At 33.1% G+C, this 25188-nt stretch overlaps 1 protein-coding gene and 1 long non-coding RNA gene across 5 annotated transcripts in view; both read right to left on the reverse strand.

Annotated features, from left to right (window-relative positions):
* The window catches only part of LOC139514161 (L-asparaginase-like), a 38434-nt gene extending 26033 nt beyond the window's left edge, over positions 1-12401 (reverse strand). The window contains exons 1-3 of one of the 2 annotated variants that reach the window (XM_071302946.1): positions 12195-12401; positions 10108-10225; positions 3475-3507 (exon numbers count right to left, since the gene is read on the reverse strand). In XM_071302946.1, the coding sequence (XP_071159047.1) occupies positions 3475-3507; positions 10108-10225; positions 12195-12369 (326 nt within the window). In that variant the 5' untranslated portion in view covers positions 12370-12401. The remainder of the gene's footprint in view (positions 1-3474; positions 3508-10107; positions 10226-12194) is intronic. The other variant, XM_071302947.1, reaches the window with a different exon arrangement.
* Positions 12402-16015: 3614 nt separating this feature from the next.
* Positions 16016-22571, reverse strand: LOC139514167 (uncharacterized). Of its 3 annotated transcripts, none has more exons than XR_011662579.1 (4): positions 22541-22571; positions 18104-18172; positions 16782-16893; positions 16016-16126 (listed from the first exon to the last, which is right to left on the reverse strand). It is a non-coding gene; the product is annotated as an uncharacterized lncRNA (long non-coding RNA). The 3 variants fall into 3 exon arrangements; XR_011662580.1 differs by lacking the exon at positions 22541-22571 and adding an exon at positions 22044-22062; XR_011662578.1 differs by lacking the exon at positions 22541-22571 and having other exon boundaries at positions 18104-18229.
* Between the last annotated feature and the right edge of the window lie 2617 nt (positions 22572-25188).

The raw sequence follows: 25188 nt of genomic DNA on the forward strand, positions 1-25188 counted from the left end.
AACTTCACAAATAATACACGATGGTCTTGAAGTATAGATTTTGCGTACTGACGTTGTTTATCATCTTAATTACGTGTTATATTATTCTTTTATTTGTCTTTATTAATATTACTTTTACTGTTGTCTGTTTTAGAGATATCCTTTTGACGTAACTCTGTGCTTATGTATCCCATCATACTTTGAACGACAAAATTATTTTATGATGTGACTCTGTACCTATGTATCTTGTCATACTTTGAATGACAAAATTATTTTATGATGTGACTCTGTACCTACGTATCTTGTCATACTTTGAATGACAAATTTATTTTATTCATTAATATTACTTTTACTGTTAACCAACTTTTTTTGTGATATACATTTTACGTGACTCTGTACTTATGTATCACGTCATACTTTGAACCACACTATTATTTTATTTATTATTATTACTTTAACTGCTAAGTCAGTGTTTGTTATATCTATTTTGCGTGACTGTATTTATGCATCCCGTCATACTTTGAACGACAAAATTATTTCATGTCTACCTGTGCGAATTTCAAACGCGCAATTTTACACCAGTACCCATACCCTCCTTCCTTGATGGGTGCATCTTACATAGACAAATAATTTGATGTATGCCTTTTTGTGCTTCTTCGTTACATTTTTGTTTTTATAGTGATTAAGATGATAACACAATGTTGACTGCTGTACCCCTATTTTTGACATTTTTACCTATTATGTCTGTTTGTTTTGTTCACGCATCGGTGACTATATAATGGAATTTGATGCGACTGTCATACAAGTGAGAGGTTTAGCTAGCTATAAAACCAGGTTCAATCCACCATTTTCTACATTTGAAAATGCCTGTACCAAGTCAGGAATATGACAGTTCTTGTCCATTCGTTTTTGATGCGTTTTGTTATTTGATTTTGCCATGTGATTATGGACTTTCCGAATTGATTTTCCTCTGAGTTCAGTATTTTTGTGATTTTACTTTTTAGTTTGGCAGTTACTAATAAACAGCTGTGCTAGAGGCACATGACACACCACTCTGTTTGCATATTGAAATTGTTGTAAGAACATTTTCAATACTAAAAGGGAGCCCTCATTCACCTTAAATACAGTGTAAAGTTTGTAGTCAGCTTATCCAAGCATACTAGAAAATTTATGTATAAGATTTTTGTAATATTTTTTGTTCAATCAATTTAATTCAAAATCATGATAATGAAATGGTAGATCTTTAAATTCAATGATTTAAGATACCTTTTGAAATTCAATCCCAATAAAGTTTCAGTAAATTAATCTAAGCATACACTAAAGAGTAAACAAACAAGTGAAACTGCGAGCTACTGCTCACTGATGATACCCCCGCCGCAAGTGGATAATATTAATAGTGTAAAAATATGCAAGTGTTCGGTAAACAGGAAGTAGTCGAGTGATGAATCTGAAAACGCATCACACGGTATAGCTGACTTATATAAATCCTGAAACCAAATTTCAGAAATCCTTGTATTGTAGTTCCTGAGAAAAATGTGACGAAAATTTTCAACTTGGCTATCATGTGTAAAATCATACAAGTGTTCGGTAAACAGGAAGTTGTCGAGTGATGAATCTGAAAACGCATCACACGGTATAGCTGACTTATATAAATCCTGAAACCAAATTTCAGAAATCCTTGTATTGTAGTTCCTGAGAAAAATGTGACGAAAATTTTCAACTTGGCTATCATGTGTAAAATCAGACAAGTGTTCGGTAAACAGGAAGTTGTCAAGTGATGAATCTGAAAACGCATCACACGGTATGGCTGACATATATAAATGTTGATACCAAATTACAGAAAGGGTGGATGTGTAGTTCCTGAGAAAAATGTGACGAAAGTTTCATGGGACGGACTGACTGACTGACTGACGGACGGACGGACTGATGGACGGACAGACTGACAGACAGAGGTAAAACAGTATATCCCCCCTTTTTTAAAGCGGGGGTATAATTATGAAAATTTGTATTACGGTAAATATGTTTTAGTATATCAATAGAAGATGGATGCCAAGAGATGAAAAGACGTTACAAGGCAAGAAGGATACAAGGTACAATAAATAAAATTTTCAGCTTTATAGTGTTAAATGGCTAATTACATTATTAAGGCGGTACCTAACACTACAGGGAGATAACTCTGTAAAATCAGCTAAACGTTTTAATTACGTTGTGTTGTTAAGGGAATATTAAGCTTCTCAATAATCAAAATAAGTGTTTGTCAAACTGCTATATAACCAGTGTAAAAGATTAAACGGTTGGTTCAATTTTTTTGAAACTTTTATATTTTTGTCAAAAGTTCAAAGTAAATACTTTGTCAAAATTTTAAGAAAATTAAACGAGCCAAATTAATTTTAGTTCAGGTGTTAGGTACCACCCTAATTTAAGACAAATCATTTACACAGAATTTTCACCATAACAAAGTTACTGTGGATTCTGAAATTTTTAGTGGGTACTCATTTTTGTGGATTACAGAAAAAAATAACATTTTTGTAAATAATTGATTTCGTAGTGTCCAAATCATTCAATCCTAAAGAAAATATTTATTTTTGTTTAACATTTATATAGTGGCTGGGTTACATTTTACCACAAAAAACTGTTATCCCATGTTTAATAATGATTTTTTTAATCCACAGTTTCAGTATGTTTGAAAAAAAATCCATGCATGGGTAATAAGTACATATAAGTATATACATAAAGACTTTCAAACTGCAGGGGACACTTACTAGTCCACATATATTCCTGTACATACTCCTATATAAATTTATATTAATTGTTAGTTGTTGAAATTAAAATTGCACATGAGAAAATTACTTGCCTCAGTTGAGTCAAGTTGATTTTTTTCTTACTTCTACTGAGCAATTTTAATTTCAACAGTTATCAATTTTTATTGTTACTGACAATATTTTAGACAATAGAGTTGTCTGCCCTTATTGTCAGCATTCTATGAAATAAACAACAAAGAAGTACAACTACCATCTAGACACCAACACAAAAACATTAGGTAGCCATGGAAACCAACTATAAAATTAGGAGCCATAGAAATCATACAACAATAAAATAGCCATTCAAAATGTTAATACATTTAGTCCTCAATTGAAACCCAGGGTTGTCTTTTCCTATTCATTTCTCTGTTCATCTTCAAGTCAAATAGAACAATGATTTTGATTGGTTCAATCACTTTTTTCCTAGTGCAATGTATCTGCAGGAAATATTTGTGCTTCCTTTCCAGAAATAAATAAAATATCAATTTGATACTGTATTTAAATATATATCTTGTAGAAAATTATCTTTTTAAATCAAAATTGGTGTATTTATGACAACTTATTCTTTTCTTTAAGTTACCACAACATAGATTTTATTCTAATTGACATCAGAACGACAGAGAAAGGAATGCAAAAGAAAATCTTGAGTTTCCAAGGATGGTTAGAAGTTAAGTGAACAACAAAGAATGTTTACCTATTCACATCTGGATCTGGATGGTTATAAAAACTATGAAAATATACCAATAATGTTAATTACTACAGTAATAATTTACATGAAAGTTATGAATAAAGGTGATTTTTCATACTAAATGCTAGATATTGTTGGTGATTCACTTAAAATCTACAAATAGTGGCAATGTTTTATACTGAATGGTAGGTCTTGTTGGTGATTCACTTTGATTGGGGTGATTGTTGGGGTATCAATATGAGAGTGGGTGATTGTGGGTGACTCAAACTAAATGCTGGTGATTTTGTGGGATGAAATTTCATTGCTGGTGTTCGTGGATGATGCAATTTTAATGTTGATGATTGTGGGTGATTCACTCTGAATGCTGGTGATAAAAGATTACTGGTATGCCACAATTTCACTGCTGGTGTTTGTAAAATGTAAATTCATTTCTGATGACAACATGGGTCATTCAATCAAATTTTTCTGTTGATTGTGGGTGATATAAACTAAATGCTGGTGATTATGGATGATCCATACTAAATGCTGGTGATTGTTGATGATCCATATTTAATGATTGTGATAATTGGTAATTCGAGCTAAATGCTGGTGATAATGTGTTATTCCCTCTGAATGCTGGTGGGTATGATGGATTCATATTAAATGCTGATGAGTGTGGGTGATTCACTCTGAATGCTGGTAATTGTGGGTGTTTGTAAGTTTTCTCTGAATGCCAGTGATTGTAGGTTATTCTCTCTGAAAGTGGTGATGGTGGGTGATTCACCCTGATAGCTGGTAATTGTGGGTATTTGGAAGTGATTCTCTCTGAATGCCAGTGAATGTAGGTTATTCTCTCTGAAAGTGGTGATGGTGGGTGATTCAGCTTGAAAGCTGGTGATTGTGGGCGTTTGTAAGTGATTATCTCTGAATGTCAGTGATTTTAGGTGATTCTCTCTGAATGCAGGTTAAAGTTGGTGATTCGCCCTGTTAACTGGTAATTGTTTGTGATTCTCTCTGAATGCTGGTAATTATGGACGATTGCTTGTGATTGTACATGTAGGTGATTATCTCTGAATGTCAGTGATTTTAGGCGATTCTCTCTGAATGTCAGTGATTTTTGGCGATTCTCTCTGAATGCAGGTTAAAGTTGGTGATTCGTCCTGTTAACTGGTAATTGTTTGTGATTCTCTCTGAATGCTGGTAATTATGGACGATTGCTTGTGATTTTACATGTAGGTGATTTCTCTGAATACTGGTGATGGTGGTTGATTCACATTGAATGCTGGTGATTGTTGGTGATTGTTTGAGATTCACTCTGAATACTGGTTATGGTGGGTGATTCACATTGAATGCTGGTGATTGTTGGTGATTCTTTGAGATTCACTCTGTATACTGGTAGTTGTTGGTGATTCTCTTTGAATGCTGGTTATGGTGGGTAATTTATTTTGACTGTTATTCACTCTGAAATATCTATCAGCATATTCAAAAATAATAAATGGCAGAGTTGCAAATCATATTACTGTCAACTTCAATCACCAGAAATCCCATTTTTTCATTGTGATTCACTTATGGAAGCATGTAGGATTTCTAAATGAATCACCATGTGTATACATGTAGTAATATACTGTAAACTGTACTTTTACCTTTCATTATATTAATTTTTTCTACATTATATTTCCTATAATGTTTCTACAGTTGTAGAAGTTAGATATGAATGTGCATATATATATAGAATAAAGTATGTTTTAGTGATAATTTTTTTAATCATGTGTAAAGACTTTGTCTAGAGTGTTTGCAGAATTGCCGTAGTTGTTGTTCTCATATGATTAGTTTCGGTGGTAAAAACATTATATAAATTCAGCATTCGAATGCATTTCCAAAACAAACATGCAACCTGAGTCAGAATATCAGGTTAACAGTTCTAAACTGTTATCACAGAGATATGTCTCGCCTTTTTGTAATTTTGATTATGCAAATGTTGAAATCAAAATAGCAATACACATCTTACACAATTTATGAAAATATTCAAAGTCAATGAACCATGACTGAGTTACATGGCTAAACAATCTCCATGTAAATGAGATGTGCCAATGCTTACATGCAACTGCATACCAAATACCATCATGACCATTGACTTATAATAAGTCGTTCCCAAATCTAAATACAAACATTAACAAGTAAACTAAAGAAAAGTTTCAAAGTCAATAAGAGGGGGTGGGGCTATATAATCTCCATGCAAATGATACTTGCAAATGCCAATAAATTTGCATACCAAATATCATTGACTTAACATTAGCAGTTCATCTTAAACTGATCTAATCACAAACTAATAGTAATCTAAGATAAGTTTCAAAGTCATTTGACTGTGACTGTGCCAATGCTTATACAACTGAATACCAATTAACATTGGCTTACCACTAATGGTTCCCCTTGAATTGACCTAATATGATAAATCAGGAAAATTTTCAAAGTCAATAGACCATGACTAAGAGGGCAGAGCCAAATTATCTCCATGGAAATGAGATATGGCGATGCTTACACAACTACATACCAAATATCATTGACCTACCACTTGTGGTTCCGCATAAACTGACCTAATCACAAACTAATACATGTAAAATAAGAAAAAGTTTTGAAGTCAACAGACCATGACTAAGAGGGCAGAGCCAAATTATCTCCATGGAAATGAGATATGGCGATGCTTACACAACTACATACCAAATATCATTGACCTACCACTTGTGGTTCCGCATAAACTGACCTAATCACAAACTAATACATGTAAAATAAGAAAAAGTTTTGAAGTCAATAGACCATGACTGAGGGGGCAGGGCCAAATAATCTCCATGGCAATGAGATGTGCCAATGCTTATACAACAGCATACCAAATATGATTGACCTACCGCCTGTGATTCACCATAAACTAGACCTAATCACAAACTAATACATTGTTGACGCCGTCATCGCCGGAAACAGCATACCTATGTCTCGCTTTTTGACTCCGTCAAGGAGACAGAAATAGCTTGAATGCAATATATATTGGCAAATTGGCAGGTGAAAATCAATAGCAACAGACTTACATGTGGGTGTTAACTTATTTTCTTACAACTTTAATTTTATTAAGAATTGTTTAAAGTTCTAAGGTATTAATTGAAACGTAAAAACAAATTATGTTGGAAGTGAAGTAAGTTATATTAAAGTCATAAGCAATTTTGATTTTGTTACTGCTTTCCCTTCTAGAGCACCTGAGTTCATCAGACAGATAATATTATATGCAATAATTTGACAGTAGTTCTAAGGGTAGTGCACAATTACCGTACATTGATTTTACAGTAGAAGTAATGCAACAATTTACTGAACTGTTATTTACGTAATTATGGTAGAAAAAAATCCATAAATTGTTGCATCTTCTTATAATATATCATGATTACTAATGTAGAACAAATGTAGAATAACTATACATAGTCTTGAAATATAAAATTTGTTTGTACAAAGCTTAAAAAACAGGTAGACTGTGAGACTGTGCCAAGAATTTCTATCTGTTTCAAGCTGAGTACAATGAAAAACTATACAAAGCATGCAGAATGCACATTAAATGTATTAGTCTAAACTGCAAAGCAAAGCATCTCATTGTCACCAAATAAATTTTGTAACAGAATATATGATAAATCAATTTTACCTCTGACCTTTTACATATGACCTTGAAACTCACCAGAATTTATACTGAGCATGAAAAAAATACACCCAGTCTATGGTTATATAATGACCTGACCAACTTAACCTTCAACTATAGCTGAATCTTTGACCTTGATATTCAGTAGAAATGGGGGTTCAATGGTTAATAATATATACCAGCACTTAATTAGACCAATTTTACCCTGAAGACCATTACGAAAAGTTTGACAAGGATTAAACTGGACCCTTAAACTAAGCTTGACCTCTAACCTCAGAATATAAACATCAGTAGGTTAGTAAATGATTCCAGGGAATCTGGAAATGTTTTTATAATAAATGTAAACCTTGTGCTGTTTAGGTTTAGTTAGGTTTAGTGCATATAACGATTCGATGTTTGACCCCCCCCCCCCAAAAAAAAAAACCTTGATTTCCCAGTAAAAAAATTCCTGATATGAAATAAATCTGGTATTTTAACTCTTTATACCTCCTGTAACTAAAGGCCTCAAGTTCAATCACAATGTCAAAGAAGTAAGACCTACTTAAATTTCCTATCACAGAGTAGGTAACCTGTCTAAAAATCATATACTCTGCAGTCAGTCAAAAGTTGGTAATATATTAAAATAGTTTATTTAATACAAGTATTGTTGTAAATTGTAACTTATTTTACAAATATAATAATACACATAATAAAATCTGTGTTACTGCCAAAGTCATTTCAATGTGTTATTTAAATTTTAAAAAACATTGAAGCATTCATGAGGATCTGCATGGGGTTAACAGTTACAGAATAGAGAAATATGGGCAACAATATAGGAAAGTGAACAATAGGCAAAACCATTAAAGAATAGAGGAAAAAGGGGTGCTGATATAAAAATATTAGAAATTAAAGAACCTTTTTGAGCATGCTCACAGACCCCACGCCCCAACATTGTTACTCACTTGACTGGGCAAACTAAATCTCACCAGATTCCTAAGTTGAAAGACTTATAAAACTCCTACAAAAGTAAATTTGATAAAAATGTCTTGCAGACGTGCACATCTAAATATTATGTCCTTATTATCTACAAAGTTTCATGAAATTCTGTTGTGTGGTGACAGAATAGTTGCAATAACATTCATAATTGAAACTCTTGCAGAAGTATATTTAGGCAAAAATTCTGATTTCTAAGGAGAACAACTCCTAGCATAACAAGAATGTGTCCCCAGTACACTCATTTTCTATGTTCAGTAGACCTTGAAATTAGAGGAAAATCTCATAGGGAACATGTGTACTAAGTTTCTAGTTGATTGTACTTCAACTTCATCAAAGACAACCTTGACCATAAACTTTAACCTAAAGCAGGACGAATGGACGGAAAATGGACAAATGAATGAACGGACGGACAAACGGACGCATAGACCAGAAAACATAATGCCCATAAATGGGGCATAAAAATTTAGTTATAACTTCCAGTCAATATGCACATCTACATAATATACATGGCATGTTTTAACTATCTACAGAGTTTCATGAAATTTTGTTGTGTGGTTTCAGAGGAGTTGGGATGACAAACTGATGCAGTAGTATATATTAGGCCAAAATTTTTTAAGTTCAAAGGCCATAACTCCTAGAATAAAAATTTAATCATAATTTCCTGTCTACTAAGTTTCATAAAATTCTGTAGTGTGGTTATAGAGGAGTTGAGATGACAAGAACAGAACTGACAGATAGGCTGACTGACGGACAGGTCAAAATATACCCTATGGTTCCATGGGGTATAATAAAGATAAAAATAAATGAGAAAAAATGTTCTACAAGGTTATAGAATATATAAATGAAGACCTCCTGGTCCCCATGCAAACCCTCATTCATTAGCACAGTGAGTACCACAAAATAAACACCAAAACATACCAAGAAGGACGTTCTAGTCTTTGAAAAGAGATAATTTTTACAATGTATTAGAAGACAGAATGTATTTGCTTTTAGCTAAAAATTATTACATATTTATATGATCTGGGGTTATTTTTATAAATTTTCGATTCTGCTGTTTTCCTAAGCAGATAAAAGCTCTTCAGTTTACTCATTGATTAAATAATAAAAACACTCTCACAACAACAGAAAGTGTCAAAAAAGAAATTCAGAAAAATTTCAATATTTAGTAAAGCTATACCGGTAATATAAGAGGGCCAAAAATTGTCTAAAATCCAGAAATCTGGCAAAGGAGAAGGAAGAAATTAGAGGAATAATTGGCCCTGAAAAATAAATTATTGCACATTTGTCTGATATCATTACTAACCACATTTTTTTCAAGAGTCTTAAGAAAAGCTTTAAAAAATGTGAAAATTAGCAAAGCCTTGGTGACACCTGGGAACATTATATCTAATATATATGTTCCTGGTGACACTCACGTGCAATATTATTTTTTGCAAAAACAGGCTTATTTCAAGAAAAATTTTACTTATAGAATATAGTACACATTAGTGTCACCCAGTGTTGTAAAATTACTACACTATAAGAATTTCTACTGCAGGCCAATAGAATATATATATATATATATGCAAAAGTTCTCAAAATATTAGTGTCTGGTCTGTGACTGCAAAATTTCAAAAGCATATTGATAACCCATCATTGTCCCATAAAGATGGCATATTTTAAATCAAAACTATACAATATTTTATCAAAAATCATATAATCAAAATTTCCTCTGAATTGTTTACCTTTTTTTACCTGAAAGGATCTTAAATTAGCATTTTTTAGCATGTTATCACCAGTATTCACCCTATTTTTGCTCTGATTCAATTTCATGAACAAATAACATTCATGAGTGATTTTTCTGTGCACTTAAACATTTGATTTCTAAATACATGTAATACAAAATACATTTGTACCAGTAACAAAAATGTATTGCATGAATGTTTCTAATGTTATGGGTTTTTTTTAATACAAAACTTCCGCCTCTTTTATTTGCAAAGGTGCTATTCCTACATATGTTATAATTGACTTACGGCATTGCAAGGTAATCTGCATCATCTGATGTAAGATATTTCTCAGCATACTCAACATCGTGAAACATTGGAAGATGTTTCAACTCACCTACAAGGAAGTTTGCTTTTGGCTCATATACTGAAAAAAAAGGAAATTATTATTGAGAATAACAGAATATGACTACCAGTACCAAAGTTAACAATTGGACAACAAATGTTTGACTACTGAACAACTTAAAATTAAGGACATCACAATGTCATTTGGAAAACTTCTTTTTTAACAAGTATTCAACATGGCTTCATATCCAGAAAACTTACAATTTATGATGCCGCCTTTTAAGACATTTAAGATGCAAAAGCTGCCAATAAACAACACCTATGTCTTGAAAGGCAAGACAAAAAGGACCTAAAATATGAAATTAGCTTTTTGAAATGAGGGTAAATAGACCTTGTTGTATGCTGAAAATTTCATGGATAAATACCCCATGTCTCAATAATTTTTGTTCATGTTTATTGAAACTAGGGTACCATGAGCCTAATTGAAGCTTAAATGACACAAATAGTTTGAATATTTTGAAATTCTTATGTCAGCTTTTTAACATAATAAAGCGATTCTCTAATGCTCTATCATTTCAATATACAATTGTTAACAAAATTTTACAGTCGCCATCCACTTTGGTTGAGTGTTATGGAATATTTGGTTTGTACTCACAATATGAACAACACCACTGTCCCGAGAACACAGTTATTTCGTAGTACATTTCTTTTAGACCATAAATTCAAATTAAAAAAATCGCACCTGCTCTTTCTCAAAAAGATTTTTACAGTGTAGTGTACTACCAGTGAGACAAATAATATCAAAATTATAGAAACTTCTACCAGCTCTAACTCAAAATATTGACAATTCTGTGTTAAGGGGGTGTAAAATTCAATTTGACAGCTTCAGACGTGATAAAATTTGACCTTTTTGAACTGGACCAAATCACTACTTAACATAAAGATTCAGCACCCAAATTTTTTTAACATGTAAATACATCCTCCTACTTAATATTTCATGCATTTAATATCAAGAAATAAATTTGGAAAGTGTATCAAATAAAACATGCAAGTTATACACTTTTTACACTAGGGACTATATTCGTAGACAACGAAAACCAAAGGACGATAACTGTGTCCTTGGACCACTGGATGCCACATGTTGAACAGGATCTGTTTAGTCTTCCAGAGCACCTCAGATCACCCCTGGGTTTTGGTCAATGTTGGTGGGGTTTGTGTTACTCAGTCTTTATTTCTCATTGTTGTGTTTTGAACAGCTTTGGTTTTTATGACATGTTTTTGCCATGGCAATGTCAATTTGAATAACTCTTTGGTATCTTTTGTATAAGTTGTATACCCTAGGCTGTATAAAATGGAGGAAATTCAGAATAAATTTTAACCCTTATCATGGCTGACACGTCCGCTTGAACTTTTGACGCATACAACAATCTCTTTTCCATTGTGGCGTCAGACATTTTGTTTCATGGTGTCAAAATTTAACGGGAACCTGTGTGATATCTAGTAATGGCAGACAAAAAGCGATTCCTATGCATGTTTCTAAGCAACTGCCCTATTTTAATGATGTTTTCCCGTATTTTTCACACCATTATTACTTCCATTATGAAAATCTGCCCCCTATCCAATATGGTCGACCTTACCGTGAATAGCCCTATTATGACGTCTTGGAAGGCTATTTTATCTTATTGCTTTGACTCCTTCCTACATGTCCTAAGGCGTCAAAGAAAAAAATATCATAGCCTTTCAAGACGTCATAATTATTTGGACTAGCAAAGTACCAGCTCAGGCATGAGTCCTTTAAGGTTACTTCTAATACAGTATAGGCTTTTCGTGAAAACTTGGTACAATGCCATGATTTAACAGGAAGGAGTCTCTCATGATTTCTTCAGTTGCTGGTCTTAAATTCTTATGTAAGTGCTTTGGAATATCTTAATACGGATTAAATAAGATATTAACAACGTTTTCCCTTAATGGTGTTACTTTAATGTATGACAGAGGTCAAGAACAATAATCCAAAGTTATGTATACATGTAATTGCAGAAGTTCATTTATACCTCCCTGATTATTTGATTTCATTCCAATTGTACCACCAGTGTACAAAACCAGAATTCTGGCCTCCGCTTCTTGATCAATAGATTCATGTATAACAATTTTCTTAAGTTCTGCTTCTCTAATAGACAAATCAAACTCATTTGAATTCCCATTTGTGAGAGTTTCGTCTGATTCCATCCTTATTTAACTTTTCTATTTTCACATTGAAGAAGAAATCATGTAATACTGCTAAATACCAGAGGTGTCCTGATTTTGAATGGAATAGGAAGGACCGAAAATTAATCTGTAATCTGTAATATAAATTCAGCCAATGTAGGCACACCTCTTCTGAGTAGTCTGGTTCACAACATGAACAGTGATTATTTTTTTCACTTTGTATGGATTTCAAGTTCAACGCTGAATAAAAACTTGATTTGTTGATATGTTAATATTGAGTTTAACTCTCAATACCGATATTAGATAGATTTTATGTTGTAGTTTTTCCAATGCAGGTTTTTTCAGAAAAGCACTTCTGACGGGTATTAATAGAATGTTTTCTCCCATTCACTATTCAGTCGGGTTACATGAATTTGTTGAATGATTAGAGTTTTTCTCTATATTGTATTATTTGATGTTATCTTTTGTAACGTTTTTCGTTTATTACATGCATCACTGGGTTTTATGATCATGATATAATTAGATTAATTACTTAGCCGCATTAACTGTTATAAAGTAATTCCTTACAATCTATGTTTATCGCCTTCAATCAGATTGTACTTGTTAAATGTCAGATCAATCATGTTAATCAGCTGGTGCCCCTGTGCTAAGTTTATACAGGTGTCTCGATTGACCTTAGCTTCGGTTGACCTTAGCTCCGGGCTCCGGGCTTCGGGCTCCTGGGGTTCGTGTTGTTTATTCTTTAGTTTTCTATGTTGTGTCATGTGTACTATTGTTTTTCTGTTTGTCTTTTTCATTTTTAGCCATGGCGTTGTCAGTTTGTTTTGGATTTATGAGTTTGACTGTCCCTTTGGTATCTTTCGTCCCTGTTTTATAGCTCCTGTAGAATATTTCTTTGTTCAGAGTCATTTAACCATATTGTAATCAGGTTACTAGAGTAGTATAAAAGAGAGAAATAGATAGTGAGAAGGGAGACGAGATACGATATACGAGGGAGACGATTTTGTGTACGAGAGGTGTGTACTTCCGATTTATGATTATACCACCGTATTGTTGAGCCTGCAGTTTAGATGTTGTAAACTTATATTACTGTTACATGTAGTTTGGATTATTGAATAATACAGTATTGAACTTTTAATCGACTTTGTGTTTATGTTAACTTGCAAGACTTCGTTCAGACTATACCAGGATCCATTTATTTATTTATGTGACCAGGATTCCCTTAATCACGCTACCAGAGATTTTTAGGGTAACCCTGTTAAAGAGTATACTTGGCATTTGTCGTTCCGTGTACGAGTGAAACGTAGACACCAAACAAGACAGCACACACACAAGAATACACACTTAATTGAGTTCAAGTTGCATCACGGCAAAATAACCAACTAAACACTTGTTCGTCACACTTTATCTAATAATGAAAAAAAAGTGTCCTCTAGATTTGGTAGTTCGAAGTAAGGCGTCAAAGAAAAAAAATATAATTAATTAATAGCCTTTCAAGACGTCATAATTATTTGGACTATAGATTTGGATGCCGCTGCTTTTAATTATACAGCAATTTCATCAAATTTTCAATTAATGAAGAGACATAGCTCGATGTTACCAAAATTCGAACTTGATCTGTGTTTATCAGTAAAGCACAATTAAGTTTCATGACATTGGGGATCATTTGGGTGAGGAATTAAAGTTAGAGAACGGAATCCTTTTTTCCAGTTTTTAAGGGATATAACTCGAGAACAATAATACTGACATCACAGCCCAAATTCGAATATGATCTGTGTTTAATAGTAATAAGCGTTCAAGTAGTGAATAAGTTTCACTTTCCGCTAAATAAATGATGTTTTCTTACTAAATAATTCAAAATTTGTCGACTATGTTGAACGCATTTATCCCATCCAACTTGGGATAAAATATACAAGATACAGTTAAGTCAGCCTCATATCTTGACTTACATCCAGAAATTGACAAGGCATGAGGGTCGGTTGAAAACAAAACTTTTCGACAAAAAAGATTATTTCAATTGTTAACTTCCCATATCTATGTCGCCGCCAAATTCCAGAAGTGCAGGCATACAGAGTACAAGTAAGTATATATCTCACAGTTGAAAAGTTATTCCAAAAGTTATATATTTTCTTTAATGATTTCCTTGATAGATGTTTAATGTTGCTAACAATCTAGTCAGTTATCAAACCAATAGTATCAAGTGATGAAGTTGAAACAATTCTTTCGTAAATTTCACGGACGCCATTTCCAGTTGATTGGCCTTTGTGGAATGTCTGTTTCACAGATGACAACAGCATGTTCCAATTGTCGTAACCACAATCCCGTCCCCTTTTCCAAGAATGCGACCTTCCGAATTATACTTAGTTAATATAACTAGGTTTGTACTTACACGTACGAGCAACACGACGGGTGCCACATACTGAGCAGGATATGCATATATTTCCAGAGCACATAAGATCAGTCGCTCAGTCTTTATGCGTTGTGTTGTGTGTTTTTTATACTGTTGTTTGTTTATATTTTCAACTTATGAGTTTAAATGTCGTTCTGGTATCTTTCGCTTCTCTTTCATAAAATTGATTGATGTTGTCTAAAGTTAGAAAACAATATAAAGTCAACAGCTTTGAAAGGGTGACAACGTGGCATTCTGGAGGAATTTACCGAGGATGATCTGTTGACTATTGTATTACATTTTTTCTTCGCTGTAGATAAAAACGCCAATGATACAATGCCAGCTTAGTTGGTGAATTGGAATGAACTAGTTTAAGCTTCTTTCTCTCCGAATATCTCTCAGAATACCCCTTGATAATACTACGATGGTTAAATTTTGCTCCTGTCAACGCCAGCATAATTGTAATGAATTGCTATCAAATCATTGTCATACTAAGGATTATAATCATACTTAATGACTGTGTATTAGTCTTGCATATATTTTACATCTAATTTACCCATATAGTACGTCTTATGCATACAAAAAAGATTCCGTTTATATAAAATTTCACCTTTCCTAAGATAGGAACCTGTTGTTCAGTGGTTGTCGTTTGTTGATGTGGTTCATTAGTCTTTTTTATAGATTAGACCTTTGGTTTTCCTGTTAGTCATTTCGGGCCCTTAAAAGCTTGCTGTTTGATGTGAGCCAAGCCGCTTCATGTTGAAGACCGTTCTTTGACCTATAATGTTTACTTTTATACAGTGTGACTTGGATGGAGTGTGGTCTCATTTGCACTCATAGCACATTTTCTTAATTTTTTCTTAAATATACCTTCAATTGTATCTGTAAAAATCGGTAGCGACGGTTTGTTGAACACCTTACTCTGTAAGAAGAGATTAACTCAATTTTCCAATATTGAACTTTCGTATTTTATGTATGAAAACTTAAACAGCAGTATCACATGGCCTAATATGTACATCTTTCAGTTGATATAATTCATTTGGCAAGAGTCTATGATTAACTGTAGTGTATATCAATGTATCATGCGTTTCACATTGTTTTGCTGCAAAATCAATACTAGCTTGTTGTTGTATAGAAATGAGCTGATACTATAAATACAAAAGAAATATTTCCAAGAACAATTTATTTCACCTGACTCAAATAAAGAGTATTTAAAACAAGTTCTTTTTTGTAGCATATATTATCATGTAACAATTGTTTCAGTGTTTTTTTCTCGAGTCAATCTATATGAATCTCCAGTAGCAAGCACAATATTGCAGTGATCACGTGGATTTCAACAACTGTAGTCTTTGCGTTTCTAGTTCAGTTATTTCAATCATTTTCTGGTAACTGCAAAAGAAAACGGATTGTACATGAGCACTGCATGAAACGGTATTGTCGATATATAGTTTGATATCTGCAGATGCTAAGATAGAAATAATATATAATGACCTATTCCCCTTCCTGGTCTTTGGAATAATTCTATTAAAATAAAAAAAAAACACACACACACATTTACTATTAGTTCTCTCCAAAATTCAGTCAATTATGATTCTATTTGACATATTTCAAAGGTACAAATTAAATTAACTACTGACCATCACGTGATTGCTTTATTAATGTAAATATAGTATTTATTATCAATTTCATCATATAGGGGTGACCATCGGTGCTTTCATCACATCAATATTTGATCATTCTATGTTTTTTAGTTGTTTTTACGAGTCGATGGTACATTTTCAAAACCCAAATGTAGTTCAATATAGTGGTGACATGATTTGTCATAACATAAAATATTATTTGCTGTACGAAAGATTGACCATCCATAAAGGTCATATGGTTACTTCCAGGTTTTTATGTGTTAAGTATTTTTATGTTGTTTGGGTGAAACTACGTAGTACCTCATTGTCTCGTATTCCCAAATCTCCTTAAAATCCATGTGTCGCAAGAGTTTAAGCTTACATTATAATTACATTGCATTTTTTCTATGCCTGGGTGCACTTACCGATAATAAAAATATAGCACAGAGCTAAAACAGCGAAAAAGGCTAAAATAAGTTTCAGAAGTAGCAGCAAACCCCTGTACAGCAGCCCATTAGAATCCATTATATTTCCTCACTAAAAAAACAAAAGTTTTTATCTTTAATAAGAGTTCTAAGACTGCACATGACATTATTATGCAAACATTCAGTTTTGTAGTTTGAGAATATTTCACAACGTGAATTATATACAATCTAATTAAAATCAGTATAGAACTCTTATTTCATACGGATGAAATCAGAGTTCTATTATATATTTTCATTAGATTGGAACTGTATAGAAATTATTTAAGAAAGGTTTTAATTTGATTTTCGATTGTCTATCATGTACTATAGGTTTTATCGAGCTGGATGCCTCTCTATTTGATATATTTCATTTACTTGATCCCCATTCAGTTTTGATCAGTAATTTCTGTCGTACGTACATAAACAGTATAGATATAAGATAATATTGGTCAAGTGTACCATTCTTTGGCTGTACTACATTGTACTTTAAAGTGTAAGTATTACACTATTATTTACAGCTTGACATATTGTATAACACCCGTCTTTTTTCAAGACTGGATATTGCCTATCAGATGCATTTCGGTAATATTTGTTGTTGGATTACTGTCTCATTAACATAAATACCTGCCGAATATTTTTCATAGTATTTTTCCCTTGGAGGACATACTTTAGTATCAACAGTAATAAAAAAAATGTCCATGTATATATGACCTCGAATAACCTCCTTTTAACCAGACAATTTCATACAAATATCTATATAATATGGACAAAGTTGCACATGGAAATAATGGACATTACTTTGTTTACAATATGAAAATGAATTAATCCTGCTTTGAGCTACAGTCGTAATTTTAACGGGAAAGGTCACGGTGCAGTGGCAAATTTAGTCACTTTTAAAGGGGATCCCAACCCCGGAGAAAAGGGGGGGGTCCAACTATACATGTATGTCCCCATTCAAATGCATTGATCGTTCAAAAAAGGGGTTACAACCCCCCAAAACCCTCCACCTGGATCCGACCCTGCAGTGTACAAAGAAATGCATATAATTTTGTCAGAGCCAATCTTTAACTCTTCCTGGATAGTATCACGTCAGCCGTTTAATTGAAAAAGCTGCAAAAATCTTTTTGAATGTATTTGGTTGGCAAGTGAACTCATATAGCAGCTCCTAGCTGTACTCGAGAACGCGACCACGAAGAAAATAACAGCTGTATTAAATAGTTTGGTAATGTTGTGAAAACATATGGAGAATCAATAATCAAAGTTAATTGTGTATAAATACATACCGTCCAAACCTTTTAAAGCCTGTCCAGTTCCAAAATGGCGAATACCAATATAAATGTTTAAATGTCTTTCTGGAATATAATATCAATAAACGTAACCGTGTCTATATTTAAACTGATATTTATAGATTTAATTCCTTTTTTATACAGTTATAATTGTTAGTAATGACATGTTTATATTCCAAGTGAAAGTGAGTGTTACTCATTAACTAAATAGAGGGGGAAATATTGATGTTCCATTGCACAATAATGAGTCAATAATTGGTGAGTTTGTTCTATGTGTGGTTAATAACGCGAATAACTGTTTGAGTGAAAATTGGCAATTTGCTCTGTCTTTTTCTATATACAGATATATATATAAGAAGATGTGGTGTGAGTGCCAATGAGACAACACTCCATCCAAGTCTGATTGAAGACTACGAACTTATAAAATAAAAGATATTTGACGTCGATTTATTAAGTGGTACAGAACACATTGTATAAACTTAATTTGACTCGATTAATTTTGACATAATATTTTGACCCTTTCAAAAAACATAAAAAATGATCGGATAAATTTCATTCGATACATAGCAGTTTGACAAAAGGCACCCAAATGACAAAATGTGACACAACTCAAAAGAAGGAAAATAAAAACACAGATTTTTTTACAAAATAAACGAGAAACAGAATGATATGACAGACAGCACGTTTTTCTATCTAAGATGTAATATTCAAATGGAAATGTACTCCTTGTTCTATATGCGACATTGTCACACAACTTGCATACAAGTGGTTGTTTTGGATTTTTTGGCCTCTACTCTGATGGATCAAACGGTTTCAAATTTCAATGAATATCAATTAATGAGTTCGAAATTTAGAGTATATGCCCGTTTGTGCTCACTATTAGACCGAATTCTTCTGTCACTATAATGCATATATTTACTAATTTACATTTGCTTTTTATTTATATTGCAAAAAAAATTAAAAATTGCAAAATTAATAAAAAGCAAATGTAAATTAGTAAATATATGCAATATAGGGACAGAAGAATTCGGTCTAGCTCACTATTTCCAATGATGAGACAAGTCTAAAATTGAATTTAACCTGGTATTTTGAACTGACTTTTCAAGTACTGCAATGTGACCATAATGGTTTTTATTACCTTGCTGATGCAAATGATTGGAACCTAACGTCGAGCCATAGAGTGATACGAAATTTTCCCACTCCAAGTGCTTGGGGAAAGAACGTTTTATCATCCTCGATAAAGATTTACTTATGCTGTTCAACAATTGGGACCAGTGTATATTTTTTGTTTATTGTTTTATCTGCATAAATATTCTGTAGATTTATTCTCGGTATATTGCAAAAGTTTGTGTCTAACTCTACTTTTATGAGTTTGTTAGTGGCCGAGACGGAGTGGACTAAGTAATTCACTTTTGTCACTAGCCTGTCAACACTCTGACAGGTTGTAAGATCGAACTACAATTGCAGCAGGCGTGTTCGACTTAATCTTAAATTCATATGAAACCTCAAATTAAAAAAAATGATGCATATGATGTTTTAAAATGGATAGTTTGCAATATAAAACTTATGTACATATACCTTTTTCTGAAGAAAATTCTTTAATTTGTCCACATTTAGAAGAAGTTTGCACTATTTTAATTGCTTGCTTCCAGGAAGCAATTCGTCAGCAATTTTCTGTATATGCACGTGACCTTAGCATGACCCTTCTCGTTAAAAGCAGAAGTTTATCGATTGTCACCTTATAGTAAACAATCAACAAAAAAGCATGGATATCGAGCACGTGTAAAACATATACAATCAGATAATTTTTTTCATTGTCCTTGGCCTCATTTTCATGGTTCAATGACTTCTTGGAAAAAAAGTTAAGATGTCTTGTAAAGTAATTTTCACTCTTATTACGAGTAATAGGATAACTATATTTAGTATGTGCGTACCTAACAAGGCCCTCGTGCCCGTCATACAGATTTCATCTGACCTTGACCTCATTTCATGGATGAGTGAACAAGGTCATATTTTAAAGTTTCGTGATTAAGTTTATATATTAGATACTATAAACAATAGGCGTTCTATATTTGGTACAAAGAATGATTGTAAGTTGTACATGCCCAACTGGCAGGTGTCATCTGACCATGACCTCATTTTTTTATGGTTCAGTGAATAAAGTTAAATTTCTGTGTGTTTTTGGTCTTTTTGTTAAACACTATAAGTAATAGGTCAACCATATTTGGTGTATGGAAATATTTGACGATTGGCAGTTTTATTTTTACCTTGACCTTATTTTCATGGTTCATTGCTCAGTGTTTGTGTTTTATTTTTTTTAAACTATAACCCATTGGTCAACTATATTTCTGTATGGAATGATTGTAAGGTGTACATATGTCTGTCTGGCAGGAATCATGACCTTGACCTCATTTTCGTGATTCATTGGTCAATGTTAAGTTTTCATGGTTACGTTTGTTTCTTTTAAGTAATACATGAATTATGTATAATGCAAAGATTGATTGTAGGATGTACACATATGTATGGCATGGTTCATCTGGCCTTGAACTCTGCTTCTTAAAAACGATAAAGAATAGGTCATCTATATGTGGTGTATTGAATGATTGTAAGGTGTATATGTATTTCCGGTTTGGTTTATCTGACCTTGACCTCATTTTCTTGGATACTTGCAGTATTAAAAGCTTTATATTTAGGACAATATCAACATAAAAGTAAAGGTGGCGACACATTTAAGCGAGTGCACTCTTGTTCTATAGAAAGTCGGGGTTCTCTCTATCTGGATATTCCTGCTTCCTATACCAATAATAAATGCTCATCATTGCGCAACATAGAATGGAACATTGAACAGTCGGGGCACTACACTCAAGCATGAAACAGCTCTGAATTTGGATTTCGATTAGATATTTGACACAGCATATGCATACTCAAGAACACCAAGAATTAAAACTTCCAGGAAGTTCTAAAAAATAAACATGTATACAAAGCCTACTTGAACAAGAATGCGTCCATAGTACACGGATGTCCCTATCGCACTATCATTTTCTATGTTCAGTGGACCGTGTAATTGGGGTCAGAACTATAATTTGGCACTAAAATTAGAAAGGTTATATCATTAGGAGCATGTATACTAAGTTTCAAGTAGATTGGACTTCAACTTTATCAAAAACTACCTCGACCAAAAACTTTAACCTGAAGTGGGACAGACGGACGGACGAACGAACTGCATACGGACGCACAGACCAGAAAACATGATGCCTATAAATGGGCCATAAAGATCTATAAAGCTTACCTCGTTATTTAAAAAAAATCTGATAGCGATCAGTAAATTTCAAACAGTAGACCGTACCACTGTGATTTCACATATCAAACGTTTCTGAAACAGATGGAATGTGGTCTAACATAAAAATTTCAAAATCCGATATTTATCTATTATGATCCAATATTCAAAATCTGAAGAGGATATATTGGTTCGATTTGTCTCAATGGCAATCTTAGCACATTTTGTTTGTCATATTAAATTTAGGACATCAAAGAATGCAAAGAGTACAATATTTGATGAAATCAAACAAAGTTAAATTGTGGACCCATTCAACCTCAATTTAGACTAATTCGACAACAGAGCCAAAATTCAAAAAATCTAGTACTAGTACACAGATTCAGAATACCAAAGAACCCCATTTATTCAATTTTGTTGAAATCAATCCAAGTTGAATTTTGAACCCCGATTGGACGAAATCCACAGAGTTAATTTCAGCATATTAAAGAACCCCCACGTTCAAAAATTTGAGTTATGTGGTTTGGACCACAACCCCAAAATCAAATCCCAACCTTCCTTTTGATGTGGTACAATGCATACACCAAACATTGTCCTGAAATGGCTGTTTTAGTCCTTATTTCCTCAGCAGTTAGGCAAATAACCCCAAAAGTCAATCCCAACCTTCCTGTTGTGGTTCATAGAGATCAATACACTGTCACTTATACTCAAGTTGTTGTCCAGAATCCAACTATCTTCGTAACACAACAACGATGTCATACTATTATACGATAAATAATTTGCAGTCGTATAAAACAAGGGGTACAATCAAAATCACGTGATGGATATACACTCACCGGAAGTTAGTCGAACTCGCCGCTTGAAAGGTTAGTAGTTGCATTTTCTTGTTTATATCAATTAAATTTTGATTTATAAGTTGGCACACCGAATGTCGGATGGTATGTAGTTTTAAAATACACAATTGTTTTTGCTAGAAAGCGTGCAGTTATTGCAAACACTTCGACGGTGAAATTTTGGAACTGTGTCGAAGTGTTCGCATTAACTGCACGCTTTCCAGCAAGGATAATTGTGTATTTCAAAACTAGATAGTATCTTACATTCGGTGCACTACCTTATTTATTAAATTTTATTGATATAAACAAGTTAATACGACTACTTACCTTTCAAGCGGTCTGCTCGACTGTTACTTCCGGTGTGTGTATATCCATCACGTGATTTTGATTGTACCCCTTGTAAAAACAGACCACCACGACCAAGACAGTTCTGAATTTGGTGCTGAACACCATCTATTGTCCATCATATATTTGAGTTGACATTACTATATATAATTTCAAAATCTGTCATCCTAGTATTTCGTCTGTATATTTTTAAAATGTACCCTTTTTATTCCATCAGTCCAGATGAAATGGAGATAATGAAGAAATTCTCCCAAAGTTTTTCTCAGTTAAATTAACTCGGTCTTGGAATTGTTCAAAATGTTTGTTTCAGCTATGCAATGCTTTCGTAAATTGTGTCCTTCCAAACAATTAAGGAACCAGGGTCCATGTATTTGGCTCAGTATGTTTGCTTCTAGATTTATTCATTTTGGATGTTCCCGATGCAGGTAGGTGCCAAGGCAATTCTGATGCAACACGTTTTAATAAGGTTTTTTTTTCCATTTGTATACTGTTGTTTTATTTATGTTTTACTATAAGGTATATAATATGTATACTGAGCCCAAAAAGTTTAGCAACACTTTTTTTTTCAATTTTTCTTTTTTTTTTTCTGTAATTTTTTTTTTAAACATCATTGATATTTAATCCTTAGTTTTACCTGTAATTTTTAACAGTCTTACTTTTTTTCTGGATGATCGAGTTCGCGCCATTTTAGCTTTCCACGTGTAATTGATGTTTTACCTTGTGTATCTGTACTTTAAAAACAAAATTTATTTTTTTGTTTCACTAACGTTCAAAAACACACCATTGGTAAGAAAAACACAAAAAAAGTTTGAAAAAATTGCATGGGGCGTCAACCTGGCCTCCCCGAAAATGACCGTCAGAAGGCTATTGCAATGGTTGATGCCAGAATGAGTGTTTCTGATGTCGTGGCTTGATTAAATGTACACAAGTCAACAGTTTAGTGACTAACAAACAGATATCGACAAATTGCAACTGCACGGGATAGATCGATATTTCGTAGACCAAGAAAAACTATCGTCAAGGGAGGAGCGCCACTTTCGCTTTTCATCAACATGTGATAAGTTTTTACCGGCCACAAGAGTAGTGCATTGACTAAGGGCAGCTGCTGGTGTGCCTGCCATTCCTTCATTGATGCACTTCGGGCATGGCCGAGAAATTGATTTTGAATAACACTATACTCATTTTCGCATTTTGACCCTCCCGCGCTCCATACAAAGAAAATCCTAATGAATGTGAGTGATAAACATTCATGATGCTTCTGACATGTCATAACTTTATTTTTTTTATTATTTAAATCATATGTTGTTACAATTTTGTAATAAAATAAAAAACTCAACTTTTTTGTTGGTGTTTATTTTGGATTGCTCACCCAATTTGACAATATATAATGGAAATATTTCTCATCTGTTCAGTCTAATCAAGCATTTAATTTTGTCTTGTTTTATTACTAGATTTGTTCACTTTTTCTGTAAATATATTTTTCTTTTCAAGCTGACAGGAGTTGCTTTGCCATCTTTTTTTTAATTTGTATTGTATAGATTGTACAAGCTAAAACTTCTTTGAAGTTTACATTCAAACTGTGCTTAATTCACGTCTCTATAGGTATTAAGATTATTCAATGGACACAGGTCTCGTGTGGATATAGGAGTTTTCCCCTATTTTTTTTTTAAAGTAAATAGTTGTCTGTCTATGTATGTAGTATGCACAACTAAAAACATTTGTAGACCTCTTAGCAGATCATTACAAGTCAACTGCTCATCGAGTTACAGTGAATACTGATTTTAAAGTCATATTTAGATCAGGTATTGCATTACAATACGATCTTGAGCTGCTGCAATGCTATTTTGACACTGAAGAACCGCACGATGTGATTGACACCACATAAACTCAAATGAGGGACACAACCTCTGGAACATAACATTATAATCGACGAGTCAGATTAACCAGTCTGGAGCATTCAAGATCTATTCAGAATTTTTGGTGAGCTTACTAAATATAAGTAGCTGTTTTAAGTTTTACACTTGATATTTTCAGTGTTTTTCTTTGTGATCATGATGGCCTTTTTTAAAATACTTGTACATTTTAGTACATATTTTCATCATTGAAGTGCATTAATCTCAATTATGTAGCCTCGCAAAATATGACGCCAATAAACCCAGAAATATTTTCCATGTGCCTGTCCAAAGAACCTATAATTTGTTGGTTGTTTGTTGAAGTATAATGTATTTGTTACTAATTTGTATATAATGCCTGCCCAGTTTTTTCAGTTGAATTGTTTTATTATTATATGTGACATTTCATTGTCTTTTGCAGCCAACTTTGCCATTTGCTCATTGTTGAGTTGTAGATTGACCTATAATTCTTAAATATAAAAATGGAAGGAGAATTATCATTGGTGATCATTCCACATCTTTGAAATGCATCTTCACCACCATTCCACATCTTTGAAATGCATCTTCACCACTGAAGTGGACCAACTCTGGTTTTATACACTATATGCTTTATAACATTGTTCCTTAAAAAAACAAGTAACAACAAACTCAATTATATTTTATATGATAAATTTTATTCAATACTTTAATAATATTTACAATTCTTTTTTACTAGTACTCTGCACAATTAACAATATT

This window comes from Mytilus edulis, chromosome 3 (genome assembly GCF_963676685.1).
Source record: "Mytilus edulis chromosome 3, xbMytEdul2.2, whole genome shotgun sequence".
NCBI classification, from domain to species: Eukaryota; Metazoa; Mollusca; class Bivalvia; order Mytilida; family Mytilidae; genus Mytilus; species Mytilus edulis.